Source organism: Sander lucioperca, chromosome 21, assembly GCF_008315115.2.
Source record: "Sander lucioperca isolate FBNREF2018 chromosome 21, SLUC_FBN_1.2, whole genome shotgun sequence".
Classification (NCBI taxonomy): domain Eukaryota; kingdom Metazoa; phylum Chordata; class Actinopteri; order Perciformes; family Percidae; genus Sander; species Sander lucioperca.
Genome location: NC_050193.1, coordinates 25,866,812 through 25,894,092, shown reverse-complemented (window position 1 = coordinate 25,894,092; position 27,281 = coordinate 25,866,812). Strand labels below are relative to the sequence as shown.

General features: G+C 39.9%; 3 protein-coding genes and 1 pseudogene across 11 annotated transcripts in view; 1 reads left to right on the top strand and 3 right to left on the bottom strand.

The window, feature by feature from the left end:
- Positions 1–10,078, bottom strand: part of LOC116063878 — a 41,185-nt pseudogene extending 31,107 nt beyond the window's left edge.
- Positions 294–8,882, bottom strand: LOC116063877 (alpha-2,8-sialyltransferase 8F-like). Its single transcript, XM_031318876.2, has 7 exons — positions 8,647–8,882; positions 7,505–7,579; positions 7,271–7,345; positions 5,983–6,127; positions 1,582–1,694; positions 1,369–1,461; positions 294–1,294 (listed from the first exon to the last, which is right to left on the bottom strand). Exons 1-7 carry the CDS (start codon positions 8,745–8,747, stop codon positions 832–834), a joined length of 1,065 nt encoding a protein of 354 aa, XP_031174736.1. The 5' UTR covers positions 8,748–8,882; the 3' UTR covers positions 294–831.
- A 5,907-nt stretch (positions 10,079–15,985) lies between the features above and the next one.
- On the bottom strand, positions 15,986–18,880 carry rpl19 (ribosomal protein L19). The gene is made up of 6 exons (XM_031319025.2): positions 18,755–18,880; positions 18,277–18,383; positions 17,414–17,536; positions 17,009–17,129; positions 16,661–16,771; positions 15,986–16,181 (listed from the first exon to the last, which is right to left on the bottom strand). The coding sequence occupies exons 1-6, from the start codon at positions 18,757–18,759 to the stop codon at positions 16,058–16,060; spliced, it is 591 nt and encodes a 196-aa protein (XP_031174885.1). The 5' UTR covers positions 18,760–18,880; the 3' UTR covers positions 15,986–16,057.
- Positions 18,881–25,340: 6,460 nt separating this feature from the next.
- cacnb1 (calcium channel, voltage-dependent, beta 1 subunit) overlaps positions 25,341–27,281 on the top strand; it is a 32,770-nt gene continuing 30,829 nt past the window's right edge. For all 9 annotated transcript variants that reach the window (XM_031318838.2, XM_031318837.2, XM_031318836.2 and 6 more), the window contains exon 1: positions 25,341–25,555. In XM_031318838.2, the coding sequence (XP_031174698.1) occupies positions 25,466–25,555 (90 nt within the window). In that variant the 5' untranslated portion in view covers positions 25,341–25,465. The remainder of the gene's footprint in view (positions 25,556–27,281) is intronic.

The window sequence follows — 27,281 nt, the reverse complement described above, 5'->3', positions numbered from 1 at the left end:
ACATATCCACCTCTGGTCACTGTGGTGACGAGGGGTAGCACATTATAACACAGATTCACCATAACAACCTTTGTGAGGAGGGACCTCTCGTGTTTAGTAGTGCTATTATTCTTGTTTCTTTCTGTGGTGTCTCTGTTTAGTCCCTTGCTCCGAGCTTCACTTAATAGGGTTAATTGTTGACCACAGCCGGCAGAGAGAAACAATGATGATTTGTAGTTGAGGCTACTGGGACACGACACCTGCAGGCACTCTTGAGATCTGAGGCTTACCTCGTGTCCAGCACCAGCCTTTTGTAACAATTGTCTGATTAATGTGTAAGTACGATACATTTCCACATGAGAGTTGCCAACAAATATCAAAAGATTCTTTACATTCAGAGTGCGTCAGTTTTCATTAAACGTTAAAGTGTTTTACCCAGACAATCTTCATGTAAAGGAGGTATTTGATTTTCTTCAAAATACATTCAGTTTGATCCAAAACAAGGCACTATATTTTCGACTTCCACAAAGGATTCCCTTAGAAATCAAAATATCTGCATCCAGGCTCCAGCTGAAACAAAATAAATACAATTTTAGATACACTGTAAGCCTCATGATTGTTGCATCTTGATTTCAGTGCAAATGTCTTGGCTGCTGATGGGCTAACTCAGCATTCACAAGTCCAAGCATCCACCTTGCTTGGACACACTTAATCCATGTCATCAGCCAAAATGTATCTGTCCATTCATTTAAAAAGTATATGAAGGATTTCACGAGCGACTGGGCTACAAACAAGGCACTTTGCTCCTATTCTGTCAGCTGCCTCTGGGTCTGGGAACTACTTTTCAGCTGGTCAACAATCTCCCAGGTGAAGCCTGAGCACCCCCTGACTGTGCAGCCGCAACAAGAGATCAAACTCAGCAGGCATGGCGTGGAATTTCGTTTTAGTTTGTCTGTCATCGTAGTAGTGGTTAGTCAGGACATAGAGTCCATGTGGGTGATTACTGAAGGGCCAGAACCCGTACAGATGCACATTGGCACAGTGTTCCAGCGCCAGGCTGGCCATGATTATGCCGGTGCTGAGACGCACTGCTCGTAGGCCTTGGGAGCGCCAGAAGAGGGCCAGATGCTGGAGGTACTCAGGGTTAAAGAAGACGGGCCTGGTGGGGCTTTCAAAGTCCTCAATGCTGTAGACGGCCCGCATGCACACAGGAGTGTTGTGGCCATAGGAGAAGGCGGGAAGGAGCAGCAAGGAGTTGCCATAGCTACGCAGACTCTCCACGAACGGACGACGACGTCCCATTAGAGCCCCATACCTGAAAATAAACAGATGTGAAGAAACAAGACAAAAGGAACGTTTTAAGGTGCAGTGATTCATCATCTTGCTCACTTCTCTAGGAAGATGCTTGGGTTTGCTGTCACAAGGTCTGTCTTCATGCCCACATGTTTCTCATAGCCTTTATCCAAAGGAGGTAGGTTGCATCTGAAAAAGCAACAAAGACAACATAGAGATTGTTTGGAATTTTAACAGAGATTAGTTTAATTCTGTTGATTAAGATTGTCACCAGCATTTTTATTCCAGTATACTGGACACCTTTCTCACCTGATAACAAATTGAGCGGAATCGATCATCTTTCCACAGCTGCTGTTGGTCAGGATCCCTCCGTTCCCAACAACAGCACACGTGTCCCATGTTTTATTTGGGAACGGATGCTCCTGGAATTAACACCAATGGAAAATGTATTACAAAACAACATTTATACTCATTATATATTATATATATATATATATATATTATAATACTGTGTGTGAAAGAGCCATATTAGGGGAGGGAAATCTAATCTATTATCTATCAGATATTATTTGCAAATTTTTCCTCACTGGGGGAAATCCCCTGCAGTAGGCCTACATGTGTTTGCATGTTTGCTAATGTCCAAGATTAATGTTCTTTTCTTCTTTGGTTGAGGTGTTTTAGAGTCTTGGATTTTCTATAATCTTTGGAGATTTAAAAAGGTATAAATATAGCCTAGAAGTCTAAATGTTTTGACTGTTGGCAAATATGGAGACAACTATTAAATGTTTTCCTGTCTGCACACTGCACTATTCATATCAGTGAAACTGGGTGGTATACAGAGATGTTATGACAGTTTATGGCAGCCATTTGGTGGACAAATGAACTACAGATGCAGCTGAGTGCTATATACTGTTGCATGCACAAGGAGGGGCTATAGCTTAGTGGTAGAGCATTTGACTGCAGCTCAAGAGGTCCCCAGCTCAAATCTGAATGCCCCCTAGAAAACTTTGTCTTTGTTTCTTATGAATGAGTCATCACATAATGTAAACCTATGATGGTCACTTCCCTAAACTGAACAGTAGAAAAAAAAAAAAAATTCCAGTCTACCAGATCATCGAGGAGAGTTGAGAGTGCTATATTTCCTGTTCTGCCTCCCTGACACATAGACTGTAAAAAAAGATGGACAACACGTCTCAACTTTCTCCCACTGTACAAAAGTGAAGCCATTTTGGCTTCACTTTGTATCCCGGATACAGGAGCTGCCATCTTGTAATCTTTGGAGCCAGAGTCTCTGTAGTAGTGATCGGGAAGTCCCGCCCATACACCCACCCGACCAATCGCGAGTCAATCACAGCTATCAATCATGATGTTGACGTTTTTTAGCATTAAATAACAAATAAAAACAAAACTTACCAGAAAAATAACAAACAGTGTGATGAGAACTACCTAAAATGACAGAAACCATCTTTGGTAAAGATGTATTTGACGTGTACTTAGATTTTTTAGTTTTGCCCATGTCCTATCCAATAACAAGAATGGGTGCAGGATTTATGACCTATAATGCAGCCAGCCACCACGGGGCAATCAAGATTTTTTGGCTTCACTTATACAGTCTATGCATCAACCTCTGCTCTGGCCCTGTTCAGACCTGGGGCCCTTTTCAAGGAGGTCTAACAAACTCTGAGTCTAACCCTGATGTCTGAGTTGATTTACCCTGAGATGGGAAACTCTGAGTTTTCGGTTGATACTATGATACTACGATTCACCATGGTAACAACTAGGGATGTCCCGATCAGGTTTTTTTGCCCTCGAGTCCGAGTCCGAGTCATTTGATTTTGAGTATCTACCGATACCGAGTCCCGATCCGATACTTCTATAATAATTCAACTTTATAATACCTCCAGACCGCAGACATACTCGCGCTTTCCGCTTCAAGCTGCTTCCGTGTTCTACTTTGCCGGCATTTAACCAATAGCGTCTCTGCAACAAAGTGATGTCATGCTGCACGCGTTGCTGTTTCTGTGTGGAGTCAAAAGGGTCTAACTCTGTGCCACCGCATAACTATAGATGTGTTAAAAAATAATGAGAATATATATACATATATATCCGAGTCCTGATCGGGAGGTAACGTCCGATTCCGATCGAGTCTGAAACCATGTGATCGGGCCCGATTTCCGATCATGTGATCGGATCTGGACATCCCTAGTAACAACCACAAACAAATGGGTCTGCGGAAATACTCATGCGCACATACAGCAAGTTTGAACATGTATTTTGTTAAAAAAAAAAAAAAAACGAAGAGAGAGAATTTGCGTGGGAAAAAATTGCTGCTAGAGTAAATGTGTATATTCCAATATAGTGTATATCATATTTAATCATAAGTATATTACTGGTGAAATGGTATTGAACCTATAATCTATTTCATTTAGGTGCAATACTGCGGGCGAAAAATAATTATAATTCTGTTAATGATGGTGCTGCAGCCTCAGAATGAATTATAATTCATAATCTTTTATTTCAAAGGGTACACATGGATGTATTGGGTTTACATCATTCACCTACAGTATTGTGGAACTGGCTCTTACTGGTTTGTGTCCAGGGAACACTACAACAACGTTTAAAACACGTTTAAAACACGTTTCTGAGCAAGTCACACTCTTCTGACGGCGCTTTGCTATAGTGGCTTTACTAAAATGCTCCGCATCACCAATGTTGTAAAGAAAACTGCCATTTGCAAAAAAACGTAATGTGACACAAATAATCTGATGGGATGTAGAGCATGTCCACGATGGGTGATGTTGATATTAGGACGGATAAGGTTATGTAGGCTACATATAGTAACTGCGTAGACTGGGAAGAAAAACGATACCGCTCAAATAGGTAGTTATAAGGAAATTAAACTGCGTCTGGGCCTCAATATCATCTCCCGACGTATGTTTAACACCCTGCGAAGTAACACAGCTTCTTTATCAACGGGATCGTTGACAAAAGGAAATGCCATGTTTGAGAAAAAACATTTTATAGTCTGTCTAACATGGTTAATAAAACAACACGTTTTTTTATTCATGCCGATTACAAATTGTGCTAAAATGCGCCTGATACAGACTGAATGAATGAATGAGGAAATGAAAGAGTGCTGTGTCAGAGGGAGGAGACTGAGAGAAACTTGAGGTTTATTGAAGAAAACCTGCTCCCAACCAGGTTAGGTTCACAGGCTCAGTTACCATAGTAATTGACTCTGAGGTTAAGTTACCCAGAGTTTCCCTCATCTCAGGGTTAACAAACTCAGAGTTTTTACTAAACCTGCTTTCTGAAACGGACCCCTGGCATTAACATGCATCTTGGGTGATCCGATCACAAGGGAAGGGCTCTAAGATTGTCAGTTCACACCTAGCATTAGAATGCACCACCACATGCGTCTTGAGTGACTACTACAAATGCACTGTTGTCTATTCCTTGGCGTGTTCCAGGCAAATCAAATCATTTAGGTGTTTGATGCACTTGTAATATATCTCTATGGGCTTTTCAAAATGTTCAGACTTTGTGGACAAAGCCAGCTTACGCGATTTGAACCCTATGCTTCCGCTTACACAGAGAACGTCAGTTGAGTAGGCGGTACTTCAGTACACAGGAAACATTTGTGTACAAACTGCTGAAAGAATGTGGCCTGTCTGAGTGATCAGATCTCAGTGCATCTTCAATACATCTTGGGTGCATTCACACCTGTACTTAGAGCTGTCCACTTGTGATCGAACCACCAAAAACGCATGTTAATGCCAGATCTGAACAGGGACTTTGCCCCTCCCTTCAGCCACATTGTCACTTCTTCATTGCCATTCTCCATCTGTCCACCAGATGGATGACTCTCTCATTCATCTGCCAGATTGTCAACGTTGCTTCAATCGCAGCTCCCAGTACCAGCCGTGCTGGGACCCCCGTTGCTTTCCACACTCTGAACACCGCACCCTGCACTTGAATCCTTTCTTTCTACCTATGCCTGTAAGATTACATACATTACCTAGATTTGTTTTATCAATAAATCCCTGAACTATTCCTCTCTGCCTGATTGTCTGCATTTGGGTCCTATTCTTTGCTGCCTCATCCTTACCCACTGTGATAGAGTTATAAGTACCACATACTTACATACTTATGCAGTATATTGACAAGAAATTGAGTGAAATGTCTAATGACATTCCCATCAACCTCAGTGTGTACTTTGTGTTTAGTGCTAATTACCAAATGTTAGTATTCTCACACGCTAAAGTGAGATGTGAACATGAACCATTATTTCACAGGTTTAATAAGTCGTACTTTGGATTCTTTCAATTCTGTTTGAAAAACTCTTAAAATCTGATTGCTCATTCCCATGTACAGACACTGCCTTTACTTACAGTGTGATGCATGCTTAAATCACAATATGTTTACTGGTCAGGGCTAACAGTAGAAAGTGTGCATAGCTCAGCAGTACAGGCTGATACCAGCTTAGGAAAGTCTAGTCTGAGTTTGTGAGCTTCTCACCAAAAATAAAACCCTGCTGTTATGTCTAGCCGTGTGTGTCAAAGAGCCAACATGTGAGTAGACACATGACCTTTGGCAGAACATGCTAGAGCAAAGCAGCGAAATAATCTCTGTGGTGAAACATTTGAGGAGCAATCATGACACCAAACAAGCAGCAGATGTGTTAACATTAATCAATGAGAAACAACATACCTTTGCAAAGGTGCTGAAAATCTCTGGGGTGACCTGGAGGGTCCTCTTCTTTTCTCCGTCATACACAAGCTTTGATCCCACTGGAGTGTTGGCCTGGGTTATGATGGCCTTGTCAAAACCATGGCACTTGCTGCTCAGCTGAGATCTGGGGAACCACAAGGACTTTGTTATCGGTGGGCTGGGAGGCTGCTGAGGTCCCACTGGACTGAACTCTGAAGTCTCTGCAACTTTGGCAAAGTGCAATATGTATCTCTTTGTACATATCATTTATAATTACCTTCATTTTGCACACCCAATTCACATCAAATCTGCACACTGCATGCATGTTGTTTATATAGATTTCTCTCCGGGAAGTAAAAAAGTAAGTTAGTAAGTAAGTAAATCTATCTACCTATCTATCTATCTATCTATCTATCTATCTGCAAAATTTGTTAAATTAGAGTTGATTTAATATGCAGTTTGTTCAGGTTATAGATAAACAGTTTATTATTTCATATAAGGATGTTTATTTCCATCAAAAGACCCAGGTGAAGTCCTTCTGTATCACCATATCACATGACCTCAAGACGCGTTATATTTAGACCATGTGGTTAACATTTGCCGTGTTCTCCTCTTCTTCTGCTTCCACATTTCTATTTCCACTTCTCCTTCCATGTCTTTAGTTCTTCTTCTTCTTCTTCTTTAAACCTTTGAAGCTAGTACAGTTTAAGATAATACATTGCATTCATATTTCAAAGACCGGCTATTTGTGAAAATGTAATACAGGTGAAGGGCCCCTGACTTATATTTTCAAGCACTTAAAGAGGGAATGTCTTATTTACTTAGCATAATTATTGGGAAACAAATCAACCCAGACTGTGTACTACTTTGGGTTGTTCTAAAAGCTCCTTAAAACTGCCAAATGACCCTTAGCAGGCTTTAATGTTTTGTATAGTTATAACTAAAAGGGTTATTTTGAGAGAATGGAAATCACTTTTTTTAAGAAGTGATATTGTGATGAGATAATATTGTGTTCTGTCTTTATTTTGAGGAGATGTTTTATTATATCAGAAAACAAAGTAGTGTTTTTTTTTTATTTATGTGGCCATCTTGAGCATGGCTTCATGTACAGTATATTTAAATTACCTTTTAAATCATACTCATTGTACATACCAAGACCGTGATTTTGCAGCTATGGACACTGGAGATTCAATGTATCTGTATGTTGGTTTTTGTTTGTTTGTTTTTGTTTTATTGTTCTAAAAGTTCAGAATAAAAAAAAGGTTTGAGAGGATGTTGTCTTTTTTACCTGAACTTTTGGTAATTGTCTTCCTGCTTCTTCCAGGGTTTAGAGTAACGCTCTATTACTTTGTTGATGACCTCCCTGTGACACACACAGACACAGACACACACACACACACACACACACACACACACACACACACACACACACACAAGTTAAGTGTGTAATCCCTGTAGCGCTGAAATGGCTTGATATGATGAAGGTATAAACAAAAAGGTCAGTGATGGTGTTCACTCTTACCTGCAGCCTTTACAGGGGTCAGAGGGCTGGGGGGCACTTTTCTTTTGAGGAGGCGGCCTCTGAGGTTCAACATTACTGTGGAGCGAACACGAGATAATCAGGACAGGTGAGTAAAAAGCTGTTGCTAGAGATAAAACTGAAAATCATGTTCTAACTGATGTATTATTTGGTTCCATGCACATATTCATTACCGGCACCTTTTAGATTTTCAAAAGGAGATCTAACCAGTGAATGCTTCTATGCAATCAATTGCTGTATGCAGGATTTCTAACTTCAATAAACACTAAAGCAAATAAAGTAATCATACCAAGGTCTGCATTCAGAGATCTCCCACTGACATGGGGCAGACCAGTGGCAAATCTGTCAGCTTCATACGCCATAAATGAACAACCAGTGTAGCCTACAAACCTAAGAGCAGAGACCTGTGCTACTTAGCTACATTTCAGCAGCAGACTTCTGTCTATTTGTGTCTGTGTTACAATGGTATGTGTCTGTGGTCTGCCGTATGAGTTACTAATATGTATCCTCTTCCTGTTATTACGTTTCCAAAAAGGACTCAAATTAAGAAATATGATCTCTAAGTTCCCTGAGTTCAGTTTCATTTCAGGTGGATATTGGTGTGGTTGCCTCTCATATGCCACTTTCAATGACTCTTTTTAGTGTATTGGTTTCTGCCATTGCTGTTTAAAACAAACTTGCATTGGCAATAAAACAACATCATAACATCAAAAACAAATACACTTGTTGGTTATTTCCTTTTGAAGAAATGACCAATTCTAAATTATCTTTCAAAATGTGTCTGCTAGTATTTTAACTTGCTGAGTATTGTGAGAGGAATGATGAAATTGCAGCACAGATACACAAGGTGCCTTATGAGTTGTATTCACACATACCTGGGCAAAAAAAGCAAAATCAGCCTCTTTTTCTCAACACTAGTCATTTCACCCTAACTACACCTTTCACGGCTTCGTGTCTTCTGGCAAAGAGGATGACCTGAGTCGAAAAAACTGCCAAAGTGTGCATAAAAAACTAAAATGCTTCTCTTTCTGCCCTCCATCATACAAAAAAATGTGTGTGTGTGTGTGTGTGTGTGTGTGTGTGTATATTCTGTAGGTGTTTGGGAAAGGAAGTGACACACTTACTTGTTGTCGACCATGTACCAGATGAAAGTGGTCAGCAGGCTCCCCACACAGAAGAGAGTGATCACCAAAGAGAAGAATGACTTCAAGAGCTGTCCCCTCATACCTCTCCCCTCCTGCTAACTTCACCCGCTAGGCCCCTCACTTTCTGTCTTCCTCTCTGCTTTAGCTGGCTCAACAACACTCACCCATTTTCTACTTTCTGTGACCCTCCCTCTGTTTTCAGATCCCCCCCCCCCCTTCTTCAGCTCGTTCTCCCTTGCTCAACCTCACACACACTCTCTCAAGAGTGTTAATCTTTTGCCTCTCTGCTTTCTTATGTTTTCTGTTACTTCACTCCCTCTTCCTACTCCTCCCCCTCGCTCTTCCTGTCTGTCTCTCTGTCTGGTTTGACTCAGTGTTTCTCTCTCTCCTTGGGTGAATGAGAGCACGCCACCTAAGGTATTAGCCTTCTTTTTCTGCCTCTTGTTCAGGCAAGTCCTTGGTCTTCTTTGCACCTCTACTTGGATGATCCTCTCTTCCTGTTTGTGTCCAAGTCAGCTGTGACAAATACGATCTTTTGTTGCTCCACATCCTACTTTAATCCTTGCCATGTCTCTTTGATCCACCCATCTTCTTTCCACTTTTTCACTTTTTTCATGTGTTCACACAGACAAACTCACAATCCTACTTTCCCCTGTTGTCCCAAAGCTCCTTGTGTTCTCCGCCTCCACCCCAGAGCCCCAGCCTTCCCTCTCTGCTTTCCCCTCCCTCCATCAGCCATCCTCCGCCCACACCCCTTAAGCCCCTCTCCCCTTTGCACAAAAAGGAGGCAGTAACATGAGTGCCCAGTTCTGAATTAGCCCACAGTTTGCCTCTTGACTAGTGAGTGTGTGACAGGAAACACATTCAAAACCAATGAGGGGCAAAACAGGCGAGGGGCAGAGGCTTCCCATCCAATCAGAGTGACTCCTAATACCCCCAAAACTCTTACCTACACACACAAGCTTCCTTTATTCTAATGTCAAACGTTGCCAGCTGTATTGACTCATATGCTCTTGCAAAAAAAGTTTCTCCGTTTGAGAGGTTGGGGGCCAAGGCAGGGAAGTCTCCTCTCAGCTGAGATGGGAACATGCTTCTAATATGGCAGCACTGCTGGCTGTATCAACAGGGTAACTAACTATCGTAACAGCCGGCGGAAATGAGAGAAGCAGAGAATCGGGAGAATTCAGACAGAGAGAAAAAAAGCAGAAAGAGGTGGGGAGTTGATGCCCAGAAGACGAGCCATAACTCATCCGTTGTTTGGCTTTCATTCGGGAGCTCTGCGTTGAAAACTGTGTAATGGAAGGGAAATAGAATCTAAGAGGTAAAACTCAAGTTGGATTTTGGGAAATACATTAAGCATATGGGATGCATTTAACAGTAAACCCCCACAAACAGATGACCAAACCCAGTTATCCTGCATATAGCCTGATTTGAGTTCTCAGTGGAAAAATTCAAACTGAGTTCCTTGCAATAAAGCAGCAATGCCTAATAACTCCATGCTGAGTAAGCTGAGCTGTGCCACAGCAACCCTAGCCCCCCCAACCCCCTGAAATCCAAAACAAAAGAGCTCTTGGAAAGTTTTTATTTCGGCCGTCGTCAGGGTTTGCAGAAAACACGTTGAGGTTGTATGAGGCTGCTTTGCTGTGACCACACGGACAAAATTAACAATATAGAAGGTTGTGCAACTAATACAATCTGGCTAATAGTACCAATAGAGACAGAGGGTTGGTAAGGAAAGTGAAAGCTACACTTAACATGCTTTTTACCTCAAATTCATGTAATGGTTCCTTGACTGGTGAGCGGATCTGGTGACTCCAGTGGGTGGGCCAGCTGGGCCTCTCATGTTGAATGTGTGACGTGTTTGATTGTACAGGTGTCACTCATCATAGTATGCAGAAACTCCGAAATGGCTATCCTAGATGAATGTATAATCTGGATTTTTCAAACATTCTTACGTCAAAGATGACTAAATGTTTCATGTCAAACTTAATCTTTCAGTCCGTGCACACATCTTCTCTAGTTCTAAAATAATCTCTTTTGGGGGGTGGAAACAAAAGACGCACCAGCACTTTACTGGATGTATTAGGCAGGAGATAAACTCACCCCTGATAGGGAGGCCTCTTGGAGAAATGTATCATGAGACACGAGCAGGAATGGGGAGAGAAATGTGGGAGAAAATGTTTTTCCCAGGCATTGAAGCTCCAGGATAATAACAAGACTGCAGACAAGAAAAAGGGAGCCACTGCCCCAGAATAATTGTAGGGCATCATAGAAGAGGTACAGCAACACCTTGCTTCTCTGGCGGTCTGTACAATCAAATATCCAGACCTCTCATCTGGTTTCCTCTCATCACAGGCCATCCTGCTGCCTCCCACGCACAGTCATTAGCTTAATACAGACAATGCAATTTCCATCCAAAGACTCCATAAGCTATTTAACCACATTAAAGCCAAAGAAGTGATTTTTCAAGCTGACATTCATAATCTTATAACACAGGAGATTTCTCAGCGTTGTGCAGCTCTTGTGTGCCTCTAGGAAGCCCTCGGTCTCTTTTACTCAGCATGGATGAATCATGGTAGAATTATCATCTCAATGATGGATGGTTATGTAATTAGGAGCTAACTTTTGGTGATTAATCTGTTATTCAGCAGAGCGTAGAGTCTGGGCAAAATTGGCAAGTTTCTATATATTCAGAAAATAAAAAATAAAAAATCTGCATGTGCCTATATGCACCACGGATTGGCAGACGATGTCTGTATGCTCCATCATAAATGGTTAAAGTGTGTGAAGTTGCAAGTTTTGAATTCTGTATTTCTGCATTACTAGAGGCTTAAAAAGTAACAAGTTTGCATAGTTCTGGGCAAGCAGTGGTGGAAAAAGTATTCAGATCCTTTACTCAAGTAAAAATACTAATACCACATTGTAAAATACTCTGTTACAAGTAGAAGTCCTGCATTGAAAATGTTACTTAAGTAAAAGTATGTAAGTATCATCAGGAAAATGTACTCAATGCAGACAGATCCTAACACTATAGAAACTGGAAATGATTAAAACAGTTCTGTCAATCAACTAAGTATAATCGGCTAATCATTTCAGCTGGACTTGTAGGCTGTTATATTGTTAGGTAGTTTAATTTATAATAAAACATCGTATTTTATGAACTGCATGTGTTTTGTGTGCAGAAATCTTAATTTGTAAAGTAAATTAACTACAACTGTCAACTGGCATGAAAAGAAAAGACTCAAGTAAAATACAATTACCTCAAATTTGTACTTAAGTACAGTACTTTAGTACATTTACTTTTTTACATTCCACCATTGCGGACAAGTGTATGTGTGTTTGTTTGTTTGTTTTTCCCAGCCTATCTTAACCGGAAGACTCAATGCAGCATGCTTCGGTGGGTGGAATGCGATAATGGCGGAAAATTGGGCAAGAGCAAGAAGCTGCAGGGGGAGCGCAGTACTTCCTCTAAAGAGCCTATGTGACATCATCACAAGGCAGACAGAAGGACAAAGGTCCCATTGTCACCCAAACGGCACCCAATAAATCTGTCCTCCCCCTCCTCCACCTTGCTGTTTCAGCAGCGATGAGGCTGCTGCTCTGCATCTTCTGCAGCACAGGTTACAGGCTCATCAATGAGGTAGGCCACAAGAGAGGATGTGAACAAGCCTCACCGCCATCTCTGCTCAACATATCTAAACAATGGGGTTTCTCTGGAAGCACAGCAAGATTCCTGTCAGGCTTTCTGTTTTGTGGTAGTTGTTTTTATATAAGGACAAAATAATTGCTGTAAATAACAATGGGAAAAAAAGGTAACTGATACTTCCTATCATTGTCAACTCTCTATTGCACTTCTACTCAAAGCCCTCAGAACAGAACTTCCACTTGCTGTCTGACTCAGACCTGTTGCCTATAAGTAACACTTGATAACAGGTTGCGTGACCTGGTAGAAACCACAGTGATGTAAAGTGTTGAGACCCGTCATAGGCAGACCACACTGAACTCAAGTGAGACACACTTTTTATCCACTGTACTGAGAAGAATGAATCAGCAAATCTGCAAATAATTTGGGAAGCATGTAGGCCTATTTGCTCCTTTTCTGTCAGTATGAGTGTGACTGTGTGTACACAACTAGTGAAAACAGATGATGCAAGAGGATCCAACGTGTGTAATATGTTTTTGAGCTGGCTAGAGGCTGAGGGATAAAAATAACTCAAGGTCTGTAAATAGATTATCATAAGGTGACAGTTGTGCACTTTAAGCCTGGCAAAACAATCAAAACAAGAGGGGTCAACCAAAATACATCTATCTTAGGAAGAACCAAAAGCGCAGTACCATGAGGAACTACAATGGCATTAAAACTCACATGTAAATTAATGACGTCAATGGACATTTACCTAAACTTTTTACTTATTAACAAACATGTTAATACATGTCCTACATATTTGTCTGCCCTATTACACATCCTGTACACAGCAGCCGCACATAATACTGCATAATGTGGCCTTTTAAACAACATGCAAAATGATCCACAAAATACAACAAGTGAAATATGGATACATACACCTGGAGCTGAAATGATTAGCCAAATAATCGATAAATAAGCTGAAAATTAATTAGCAACTATTTTGATAAACGAAAGATGCTAAATATCTTCAGCTTCTCAAATGTGAGTATTTGCGGTGTTTAAAGTCATGTAAATAAAATATCTTTGGGTGTTGGACTGCTTTAGGTAATAATAGTGGGCTTTTTTGTTTTACTATTTTCTGATGTTTTTAGAATGCTTACAACCCATGCCCACATTTTGCTTTAGCCAGCAACGTCAATTCATATATGTAAAATATGAAACAACGTATCACAATGTATTTTATAAATGACATAGAAGAGGGCCAATTCAGGATCGGTTTAAAATCGTTTCATATCCCGCAATTGTCTCCTTTAATTGAATGACCGACTAAGGTTGAGTCATGTTTTCACCCGTGCTCTATCAATGTCCTGTTTAGTTTGTTTTGTTTTTTTTCTTCTCTTTGCTGACCCTGACCCAGTATCAGCCAAGACCACAAAATATAGACTTAGATCAAAAATAAAATTCTCTAATGAAAAATCTCCTCCCACTTCCTTTTAACTGACTAACGCACTACTCACTGCAAAACTTTGCCTGGAAAAGTAAAAAATAGGCTTTTTTAGTCTGCGTATTCTGCGTATAGAATTAGCCAATCTTCTCGCTGGTGGTATTGTTTGTTTATATAGGTCATATAGAGGCATCATATAAAATTGAGAGTTGAGTTTTATAACCAGTTAAAAACTCCTTGTAGCTGCTTTAACCTTAAATCTTTAGATATTATATGTGACATTTCTGTGCAATTTCTACAGCATTTTTCTCTCATTAGCCCATCTGATGAGGCTTGGCTGAAATGCCTCTGGTTCCAGGAGCTCTGGGACCTCTGAGCCACCTGATGGAATCATTTTGTAGGCTTTCTCCAGCTGAGGGCCCTTAAATTGCCATTACCTTCCACCACACTTGCCATAGCTGTGACTGGTAAATAGCTTCACGGGGCGATGTGATGGAAGAGGCGGACCTGAGGGGGGGGCAGTAATGGGGTCATGTGGTTGAGGAACAGCTGATCCCGGTGCATTCCAGAGCTGCTTAACATGAGGCCTCAGGCCTGGTGCCCTCGTGCCGAACTATTACCAACCTGCATGTCTCATTAAGCACAAAACACCTAACTGACAAATGATGTCAGCACACTAACACTGTGCACATACATATAGACCACACTAAAGATATACGGAGTATATGACACACATACAATCCCTTAGAGGGACACATGCATAATTTACACATCAAACCATGGCTGTAATGGACATGAGAGACCCTCCATGTATTCCAATAGATTATTGTGTGTAATATACATATACACATACAGTACCAGTTTGGACACACTTTCTCATTTAAGTGACTGGGAAAGTGTGTCTAAACCTTTGACTGGTACTGTACAAATAACAATAACAAAGCTGAACAAGGTAAACAAATGTTTACATTTACCTTGTTTAGCTTTGTTGTCCTTGTTTTTATTCATGTATTACTGTGTAATACATGAAGCAAGAGCTAAATTCCCTGTATGTTTACATTTACTTGGCCATAAAAGCTGATTCTGATTCAAATATACAGAAAGATACACATTTTCCTGGATTTTTGCATCAGGAAATGTAAAGAAACCTCTGAACATTTTCCAAGAACACAGGTAGTGAGAAGTACCGTCATTTCCTGCTGCTCAGTCTGAGATTTCTTTGTGGTTGAAAGTGCAAGTTCAGCTGCATTGCAACAGCAAGTTTTTTTTTTAATCTGTTGCAGAACACCTTCTTTAGACTAATATTCAAAACTCAGGATATCCTTGGCTGATATTTTTACCTTTTTCATACCAGCTACAACCACTAGATGGACACAAACCTTTAAAAATACACACTTTATTTACACCGTGTGTCTTGTATATCTCCAAATAATTTACAGATTTTAATTAAGAAAATGAAACAGGGGAGTTAATCTGTTTCATCAGTAAAAACATTGGACTTTGGAGACATGAATCACTGGAGGTCATTAGTGTCCAGACAGGAAGATAACAGAAGGATTTTCATTCCTCAAAGAGCAAGAAATCAAATCCGACTTGAAATCAGAGGTCTGAGGATAATTTTGTACAATGTGATAGAAAACTTATTTGGTCAAACAAGACTAAACATGTTACCAGAGGCTGTAATACAAAGACAGTATTCACACCGAATTATGTCCTAAATTCAAGTTGCACAGGTTGTTTACCCTCCTTTTAAGACAGATCCACTATCAGAAACTGTTTAGTCAATTTTGTAAAACCATTTCTCAATCATAATCTTCGTACATTTTATGATGAAATTGCTAAGTGATATGCCTTTCAATGCCCTATTTTACAGATGGTGATAGTGTAGTCTTGTGTTCTTTCAGTCTTCTGCTCAAAGTTTGACTGCAGCTGTTTCAAATGTTAAACATTAAGCATATTTATCAGCTGTAAATACATTCTTAACATCTACTCAAGGGGAAACACTGCATTCATTTGACAAACAGTGAAAAAAAGTTTTTGGTGATAGACATTTGAACCCCACTGTACAGCAAACAAAAGATTGTCTAATGAAAAATGAGGTTAAGAAGGAGAAATGCATCTAAAATGCATTAGTATTTGGCCATTAGTTTTCTAATGATCACTTGAGATGCTAGCTCTCCAGCTCTTCACAACATTATTCCTCACTAATCAGGTTTTTACTCCAGGAAAACAAAGTACACAAGATCGTGTCTTTATGTACACTTTTATTGTCAGCACTTGACAGGTGGCAGTTGTCAGGCAGGATGGACAGAACCAGATTACTTCTTGGTCTCCTCCTCCTTGGACAAGGTCTTGATGATCTCCTCCTTCTTGGCCTGGAGACGCTCCTCTCTGCGCTTGCGGGCCTCCTTTGTCTTGGAGCGACGAGCCTCGGCCTGATCACTGTAGAACAGACAGGTGTTCATACAATGTGTCATCATCATCTTCAATTTTTAATTGAAACTTAAACATCAACCAAAGACAACCTACATAAAAGTAAATGCAGGTGAAATGGTTTCAAATGCATCTAGTTATGATTGTTCTGTTTATTCAATTTTTAATGGACCTTAACCCTAAACCCAACTGACAAAGTCCAACTTCTATCTGCTGCACAACATACAGCTGTAGATAATTGTAATGTTTTAGCTTAAGTATTGTGCAAAGGCCTTATAGTGCACAGCCAAAATATAAAAGTAAATATTCAAGTATTGTGATTACCGATTATACTTTTCACCTCTTCCTCTAAACTGCTCATTCATGTTATGGCCCTCATTGTTATAAAAGAAGGCCTCTAATTACAACACTTTCTCAGGATAAATTCAGCTCAAACTGCATTTCTGTGAACCTGAACAAAACAGAATTTAGTTTGGTTCGAGACTTACGACAGGAGCTTCTTGCGAGCCTTGTCTGCCTTCAGCTTGTGAATGTGTTCCATAAGGATGCGCTTATTCTTGAACACATTACCCTTGGCCCTCAGGTAGAGGCTGTGGTACCTAAGAGACAGCAGGTTAGGGGGAAATCATTAAATCAATACCATAATACACAATAATACACTAACTGCTAGTAATTCAGAGGCACCAGGTCTTTAAATTGTGCAATACCAGCGTCCTATCTCAAACCCTGGAAAAATAATATCAAATATTTAAATAAAATATGCATAACAATGCATGCCAAGAGACAAGCCACATCAATAAGAGCAGAAACAACCAGTGAAGATGTCCAGAACCTACATGTGCCTGTCGATCTTCTTGGACTCCCTGTAGCGACGAAGCAGACGACGCAGGATCCTCATGCGGCGCATCCAGGACAACTTCTCTGGCATACGAGCATTGGCAGTACCCTTTCTCTTACCTGGGAAAAGGGATTAACAAAGCATGTCAACTTCACTGGCCACATTTTTCATCATCCAGGTAGTAAGATGTCTAACAAAATAATTTTAAGAGACTGGTTATTAAATACATTTCAATATTACTGTTAAGTATGGTGGATCAATTTAATATTTGTTAGATTACTCATTCATAAACATCACCTACACTGTAACATACACACACAAATAGCTTTAAACAAATCTTCAAACTAGAACATCAGGTCAATAACTTTCCTTAAAGAAGGCAAACATGGTGGTCTCAACTTACCGACTCCCATGTGTCTTCCCTTGCGACGTGCCAGCGTGTTCTTGCGGCAGCGGGCACGGGAGTGGACCGTAACAGGTTTACGAATGATAAGACCATCCTTTACTAGTTTACGGATCTGCTGGCCTGAAGACAGAACAAAACAAGTAAGCCACAGGGATGCACTGATTTACCAGCCGCAAAAAATTATGTACACACGAGCAAACCTTGATAAATAATCATCAGCATTGTGGACAGGATTACTGAAGTAGCAGTTCAGAAAGTGTATCATTTATATTTAAGGTAACTGTTAAGACATAATATTGCAAAAAGATTAAATTAGAACTTGGAATTAATATCACAATAGGAAATGCTGATATTTTGCCAGGTTCTTATTTTTGCTTATTGTGAGATGGTCTTATCTTTTATTTAACAATCTGAAGTACTGTATCATTTTAAAGCAAAACTGGGGCTTCAGACTTTAGGAATTTGCATTTATCAGGCATGGAGAAAACTATGAAAGACAAAATTTGGTTCCATTATAGAAAATGTAAATGTAAATTAGGATATCTTGACTCCTGTTGCTTCAAATATGCCTACTCTACCCTACTCATAAGACCCCCAGCTTCAGGTAAGTATACCTTAATAATCAGCTTAAATAGATAGCCATTAATAGTTTTTACCCTTGACATCGCTTGATTAGATGAGCAGACATTAAAACCTCGCAGTCAACATGTTTCTCAGCATCACTATTGGTGACACGCTGGATTAGATGATCCAAACCAACCCTCACACACTGAAACTACTAGAGGTGGCGCATCATTATCTTAGTAGACGGTGAAGATATGCCAACTAAAACTTCAATGAGGACGTGTTGCTCTACTTACGGGAGTTGGCGTTGGCGATCTCATTGGTCTCATTGGGATCCAACCAGACCTTCTTCTTGCCGCAGCGCAGGACGCTGGAGGCCAGCCTCTTCTGGAGCCTGAGCATGCTGCAGGACACACACAACCCAGGTCACACGCGTAACAATTTAAACTATCAGCCTCCACCTCTATGGGAGTATCTAACGTAATGCTACGAAGCAAACACGTTTGCTAAGTGTTGTAGCAAAGTTTCAGTAGCTAAATCGCCGTTAGCCGCACAGTTAGCCGGCTGGGTTAACAACATGGCTTCCCCATCTGATACATCGTGTTACACAGAGCCACGTACAAAATATTGGTTTCTGATGTTGGAATTAAGTTATAACTTTATATAACGACAAATAAGAAACTCATGTGTCTTTCTGAAGAGAAATTGGGTTAAGGAATATGTATTTTAACAGTTAAATGGTGACTTTTATTGTGCCATCGACAGTGGTCCTACCTCATGGCTGCTACTTCAACAGGAAAAGGAAGGCTTGAGAGACGGACTGGAAGCTACCATTATAGAGGAGAATCCATCTCTGAACAGGAAACAGCTCTGTGTTAGCCCAGACCACACCGGACATTATTAATACCTTACACATTTCGTATTGCTTATATGTGTGCTGCTTTAAAGACTAACCCGATGGAAACTGACACAGACAAATGCAATCTTGCGTTTATTTTAAAGGTTTAAATCCCTTACACCCCCCCCCTCATAAAATAATGGTACTGACCAGTGTTTTGCAATGCATTATGGGTGAGGCTGTTTTTTTTATAGATCCATGGTTTAAACACAAGAGGGCGGTGTTGAGACCAAAAACGCCACCGAAACTAGACTCCAGTCACAAAACTAAATAAGATTATGTACGTTTTTATAGGAATATGTATAAAAGGTTTAATATTTTAAATTTGTACACTGGTTACCTATATTTCAAATTATAAGAAATAACCTGGCACCCAAGTATTTATGTAATTACTTTTCTAAAATTAGTGATACGCACAGCTATTCCACCAGGGGGAGTTCCACAGATTACAGGCCCTGCCGTTTTAAGAGCTGTATGGGAAAGTACTCTTTCCTATACTCGGCAGCTATCTTGTGGAATGGCTTACCTTCCAACCTTAAATTGCTGAGCTCCTCCTACTTTCATTTTAAATCTTCAATAAAAAAATAGTTATCAAACCCATAAACAAAATCAAAAGATCCTTGAAGTACTTGGAATATTGTACTGTCTGTTTGTGTGTCTGTCTGGGAATGTAGCCCTTGTTTTCTATTGTGTTTTAGATATGTTTTACTTGTTTGTTTTGATTATCAGTTGACCCCTTTCCCCTTTGTCCTCAATGTTTTAGTCCATGTGGTGTTACTCCCCTTCCATCTTAAGGACCACAATGGAAACAAGCCTTTGGGCTTTATTGTGTTTTTATCCTTTTGAACACCTCTTGTTGATTGTTGTTCAATAAAGTTTTCAATCAATCAATCAATCTAAAACGTTTAATTGTACCAGTTTTTATGTGTAATCCTAGACATAAAGGCTTTAAAACCTTCCATTCATTCATTCACTGATGTCTATGCAGTTTCAACATAGAACATAAAAAATAACAAATTAACATTTTGATTATTGGGAACATATAAGAGTAATCTTTCACGTGGCTTCTATTAAAAACAAAAAGTGACTACAATTAGTGGTTTAGTGAGTGGCTACTTTTAAAAAAAATAAATAAATACTGCCACATTACCATCTAACACGGCTAATTATTAGAGTTGCCACTATTGCATCCTTGGCTCTCCAGCAGCAGCCCGTCACCACAGCAACGCTGCATGCTCACAGTGTGGGTGCATGTGGAGCACTTGTGTGACTTTTTCACCTCAGGTAACCCAGAAATACCAACTGAAATCATCATCTCGAGGCAAAGTATAACCCAATGTACCGGATCGCCTCCTACCACAGCTTCAACAGTCACTGCTCCCCTCTCTGCACAAAAATGTGCCATGCAGTTAGTAAACATGTGGAATTAGTGGGCTACTGTCTACTGAGGAGAAGGGTCATTAATGTGTCTGGAGTAGCATGGCTTTAGTGGTCCTAAACTGTACTTTTTAAAATATCTTATACTTTCGTTTCATCCCTCAGGTTTGTAACAATCAGTTACTCCATTACAAACCAATACACCTTCCTCACATTCAATGTTTACATTTAGTATCCTGTTTTTTTCTTATGTAGTTTTTTTTTAAAATATTAGCCTATGTTTACATGGAACATGAGAAACTTCTTTATTTTCATACATGACCCTAACAATATCAAGGTTTCTGATCATCTCTATCTTGATTCCTTAACATCGCAGCCACTCCCACTCAGAGTCATTTCTGTACCAACAGAGAATGATCAGAAACCTGAAGAAGGTGTTTACATGCCAAAGTATCCTAGTTTCTATTGGAACACTCTGGCTAGCATATCCAGGTTTCTCAAAACCAGGATATGATGTTTACATGTGCAACACATAACCAGGATATTCCTAAACATGCATGGAAACACGTTCAATATGATGGAGAAACTGTAGTGTCACCGTTGGTACAAACAGCATCACAGACAGACAGATTTTTAATGTTGCTTATTTGCAATGGAACAGCTGATTACCACTATCAGGGTATAGTGCCCAAAACCAATTATTTCAATTTGGAATGAATCTTAATATTAATTAGTGAATGAAGGTACATAGGTGTGTTGTGCCAGTTTTGCATAGGTAGAGCCCAATAACTTTGAAGTTTTTCTCTAAATACTGCTGAATCCACCGCTGTATGGTTTACACTTCTGCAGATTGTTTGGTATATATACAGTATATATATATATATTTTTTTTTAATGAATTAATAATAACTTGTTTAATATACACAGTAAATGGTATCAAAGTCACTGAAAGCAGCACTAAGTCTGAGGTCTCTCCTTACCATCACTTACTTTGAGCCAGCAGTAAAGCCACTCAGTCCTAGTCCTGACATACTAGTCAGATGGAAACAGCAATCACATTTGCAGGGTCTTTTAATACTGAACTCATCACATCAGGGTGAGTTCATGATGGTGTACCTGTGCTGCTGTCGTTCGCCAAAGTGTTGTTACTCACACTGTCCATGAAGTAGGCAACACTCATCAAATCATGCCCATCTAGAAGGAGACAACATTTTACAAGACAGCATAAGATATTGAGGCATATTTATGATATCGTTTTGACCCTTGTATTTCTTGCTCTAATTCATATTCGGAAACTTGAGGTTGAAGTTGCAAAGAAGAGCATCACCTTAATGCCAAAGATGACTGTTCAGGCACTCAAAAACAGTTCAAAAGATGAAAAGCAAGTGAGCAGCTAAGGACAAACTGAAACTTTGTCTAACCCTGCTGCACATTATGTTTTTCTTGGAGGAAGATGTCGACCAGCTGCTGGAGTCACAATGACTCCAACTATCATTATTTTTGAATTACACCATGCTTATGTTTCTCCGCTTTTTTTAAAAAGAGGATAACCATTGAGGCCTCCTCCTAATGAGGTAACCACCTCACCGGAAGTATGAGCCACAGAGGGTGATCTTGTGGGCGTTTAATCCAACACCATCAGCTCTGATCACAACGTCACAGAAGGAGTTCGTTATAAACAGGTATGGAGATAATTGTCCTCTCAGGGTGATTTTTATGAGTGGTGGAGGTGGATGAATCTTCCCCTTATTTATTCAGGTCAATCAATCAATATGATATCATCTGTGACCTTCTTACCATATAAATGTAATGTATACTCACAATTCAGGAGTTTCAGTCTTTTTTTCTCGTAACTGCTCATGACTCATAGAGATATGTTTTAACATTACAAAAGTCATCAAGTATCTGAAAACTTAAAGCAGCACTAATCAATACTTTACGATATTGTAGCCTACTTTTTTTCCCATCACTGCATTTATTTAAGACCTAGTTACTTTTTAAATTAAAATTTTACATACAAAACACATGATCGCTTTATGAAATATAACCCATTGTTACAGATTAAAATACTAGAATTATGTGAAGTAGTTAAACATGATCCAATAATAGCCTACCACTAGCCATTCTGCATTATGAGTACTTTTACTTGTACTACTTTAAGTAAGCTTTTACTTTTGATACTTTAAGTAGGCTACATTTTGTATTTCTACTTATGGAAAATATGGGGTGTAGGATTTTACTTGTACCGGAGTATTTGGGGAAGAATGAGAGACACTGGAGGCAAATGGTGAGTTCTGAGTTCAGTCAGAGGCTGAGCTGCACACAAACACACAGGCACACTCCCACGGAAACAGTTAAATTAGTAGCTACGTTCGTTGTTAGCTAGCGTACAGCTAATATCGGTAATGTTGTCTGTTTGGGGCGAACAAAGACAAACGGTCGGCGTCAAATTTGTGCGAAAATTCCCTTTGCTTTCTGACTTAACCATAGTAAAATAAGGACTCAACACACCTTGACAAACCAAATGTACACTACCTGCCCTCAAACAGACAACAGGCAAATTTAATGAGAACCTAGTTGAAGAAAGTGGAATAGTTAAATCAAGTGAGAGGCAAAAGAGGCAGACATGTTTTCTCAGGGGTTGGTGGAGAGCAATACAGAGCTGAGTGATCGGACTTGTATTCATCAAATGGCCATAAAAATAGCTCCAAATGCATTCTATTGTTCCTTCATTTTTGCTAACAAAATGTGTTATGGGTAATTTTGTGTGCTACTGTTGTGTTGACAATTTGTTCTGCCCACAAGTGGCTAAAAAACTGTTGTTTTAAACCATTTTAATTTAGTTCTTACTAATGAAGGTCAACACATTTGTGATAACAGGTTGAAATTTGATGGAATTTTTGTTTGGTTATGGGGCCACCATTTTCTACAGTTACATTTGTTTTTTGCTTTTAACCACTAAATTTTTAGAGCATCGTCACAACTACCCTCACATGTATCACAAAGTTTTGACCAATTTTGTTTTTGTGGAGGAGGTGCACAGAGCCATCCTTGCTGTTTTCATCCATATTTAACTTGTAATGTTAATGTTATTATATTAATGTAATCCCAGTAGGCAACATTTATTTTTGCTGTCTTGATCCACCAGAGCAATGAGTCTGGGGCCCCTGACAACAATTCACCCAGGGGCCTGAAACTAATATCTATAATTTTTGGCATGTTTCAAGGCCCCAGGAAAGCTCATGGGTAAACATTATATCAGTTATAAAACAGGGTCGCTAGAGCTGGTCCCTGGAGTTTTGGTGTTTTTGCTCAGGGCCACATCAGCATGAGCCTTCAGATACTGAACCTCCCTGCTGCTGCAAACAACTAACTGTGAAACTGAACTATTTTCACCCCCATTACAGGCCTCCAGGACCTCTGGTCTCTGGACTCCAAGTGTGGGGGCAGTCTGTCTCCATCTACACTCACAGCCTCCATCACCGCGGCTGCTCTGTTGTTCTCTCATCAATCGATAAGTGAAGGTGGTGTCTGTTCAGTGGGGCGTGGACCTCGGCTCCCAGCTGGAGTCTGTCAAGCGCACACACCAGAGAGAAACAACAGACAGAGGAAGACAGAAACATACCGGTAGTAAGAGAACTCTGCCTTCAAAATTAAAGCATGTGTGTTAGAATGCTACCTCAGTTCTAACCTATAAGGCTACTACTACTTTTACTTTTGCAATTACTATGACGACTATTTCCATTGATAATGATATATAGCCTAATCATGAGTAGCCTATAGGTGTTGTAGCCCAATAGCAGTCATAACTTTGAAATAGTATAGGCTAAAAATAATTAGGCATGACATTTTTTGTAGCCTACATATTGTTACTTTGGACAAAATTAATGTCGTGAAATTCAACATGGGTGACGTAAATAGTTAGTGGAGTTTCCTCCCACATATTTTACTACATAAAATATTTGGTAAACTGCAGACTCAATATTGTCTAAATGTCTAATGTTAATTTGTCAGCCTATATCGGTGTTGCCCTCTGATGAGATAGTGGCCTGCACACAGTGACATTAGGGATATAATATAGTAGGCTACAGACCAACATTTATTACAAAGTTTTGACGTAACTATTTGAGGGAGGAAGGCAGAGCTATCCTTACTCTTTTCATCCATTGCTAACTTATCGTATATATGTAGCCTATCTATTAATGTAAGTGTTAATGTTATAACATTATATTATACTGCATTATATTAGATATAGGTCTCCCTGCCTTCTGACAAATGTTTTTTGTGTGATTGCTTTGTGACTGAGTGCTTTTTATACATTTGTTTATTCATTTTATTATGAATCATTTTCCAAAGTTTGTTTCCAGTCTTGTCTTCAATAACTTCATTGTGCAAAAGTCAGAGAAACTACTGAGTTATTCATATACATTAACTGTGAAGGGAAGGTCATAGAAGCCATAGTCTTCCATATATCCTTCACGTTCCACTTCCGGGATTGCTCCAGAGTTGCAGGAATTGTTTGTATTTTCCGGTTCCTTACGCTTTCTTTGTGTTGGAATTTTAAATTCAGTGAATTTATGAGGACTATTGACTGCTCCTCAGATCTCTGCATGGTAAATTGAGACAGCTACCTAGACTATCTGTCCAATCTGAGTTTTCTCTCGCACAACTATTTTGCAGCGGCTCTGTGCGGAGTTTAGCACCGCCCATGACGATTCTGATTGGTTTAAAGAAATGCCATTAAACCAGAGCACGTTTTCCACCCATCCCCGAATGCTATGTTGAGTAGCCAGACCCTCCTTCACAAAGCTTTGGAGAAGGGTCTGGCAAAGCGAGATTATAGAAGCCATAACCCATTTCACTGTTATTATACACATAAATAGGCTAATGTTTTCTAAGTTGTTACTTTAAGGAAAACAATTAATTACATGCTACGTAGCGTATTGATAACACCGTCCCAGTTGCTACACTAGCCAATTTAGTTCACGTGCCAGATATTTTATTTTAAAAAGCAACAGCCGGATGTATCTGTGCGTCATTCCGTTGACTTGACTGTAGTGTTAAAGCCTGGTGCGCCAGTGTGTAACGCTATAGGCTGGAGGGAGGCAGCTCACATACATCAGCAGCTTCACCCTCCCTGGAAAAAATATGAGTCTGTCAAAACCATCATAAACAAACGAAACTGAAAATAGATTTTAAAAAGTTAAATCAATGGTACAGAAAAGTAGTATGTCCAGGACGCCTTCGACCTCAACCCAGGAGATCCAAATGGACATGTTCGACCATCATCCACACACACAGGTAAGAAGCAAGGAGCAGCCACGGAAGAAAAGCAGAAATATAATGACAGAAAAAATTAAAAAAAGACTAAACTATCGTAAACTATCGTGCATTTATTGTAAAGAGGCGTTTCGATGACGGGAAGCTGTTTCACTTCTGAAGATTAACAGGTTGTTCAGCAATTAAGTCGCCTATTTGCCTTCGGGAGTCTAAAATGCTGATATACGCTGCACTGATTCAAGTCTACATTTGATCTGATTTTAAGTAAGCAAAATGTGTTTTATGTTCTTTAGATTTTGATTTATAATTTCACCCTTGGCCTGTAGTTGTGTTGGTTTTAACAAGTCTCCATATGTGTGACCATATGTGAGGATATGATGTAACGCTTGTTTGTATTGCTGTCCATTCATTGGGTCCTTGCGAAAACCACGCCTTTGTTTAATTAATCATTAATTAACTATGGAGATGATACACTAAACGTTGATCTGCCCTGCTGGATGAGAGATGAATTTATTTGGATTAACATGAATCCCAAAAATATGTGAAGTCTTAAGTTTTCAAACCTGAGATGAACAGTCATTGTAAAGTAATTAATTTGGTTTTTGGAGTCTTGTGTCTCACTTTAGAGCTGTTTTTCAATTTTCCAGAGAAAATATTCTCTTAACACCTTCCGCTATCCTCAAAAATTCAACTTGGTGAAGAGATTTTTTTTTCTCTCCTTCATTTACAATGTTATCCTTCAGCTTTCGATGGTGTCACTCTTTTTACGGCTACAAATAGGCTGTTGGGAAGTGGCATGATGTTGTGGGCATGTTTAGTCATAACAGTTTAAATGGTTAAAAAAAAGATGAGAATATCTAGAACAACACGCCCACACTAAGCTCAGTCAATTGTCTCTCTGGAGAAGAAAAAAAAACACCTCACCACAGACTACCAACGCATCAAACCATGCCAAGTCCTGCTCTCTCCTTTTTACTCCCACTCCTCCCAGCTCCTTCTCATCTCTCTCTTCCCCCTAATTTCTCCAGATTCCTTCTGCATCCACTTTGAATGTCCCACTATCTCCATCCTGCTCTCACTATCGCACCTCACCGTGTCTGTTTTTAGAAATCTTTATCTGCTGCGAGGCTGTGGTGAGAAACAGATGGACCCCCTCCTTGTGCCAGGCAGCGGGGAATGGTGTTTGTGCATTTGTGTGTGTGTGGCACCTCTGATCAATTAGATAGAAAGTTCATGCAGACCTGCAGCGGGTCATGCTGGTATATGCATTTATAACTCTGCTGTGGAGAGACAAGCAGAGAACAGAATTTCTAATATCCTGAAGGAGACGGTTTCTACCACAGAAGAAGAAACGAACTGTTGGCCGAGAACTGATCCAAATTCAGTGCCTGAGGGTGGCTTAGATTAAAGATCCTGTCTGTGTACTGCCATCAGATTGCATATCAGCATGGATCTCTGTGAGCACATGTATGAAGAATTCTGGGTGGAAAAGTGTAATATAGTTTACATTTCAAGTTGTGATATCGTGCACCAGGCCAGGCTGCAACCGCCACCCATCACGCTCCCTGCTTTCGAGTTTAAAAACCCCTGCTAACACACAACACCATTTTTATTTATACATTTAATCTGGGAGGATGATTAACAACAGGAAACCTCCCCTCCCTACTTCCTCTGGCATTTCCCTGCCCTTTGCTGACAGAAAATCGCCCCATCATGGCGCCGATCGTAGAGACCCTTTCTAAACACA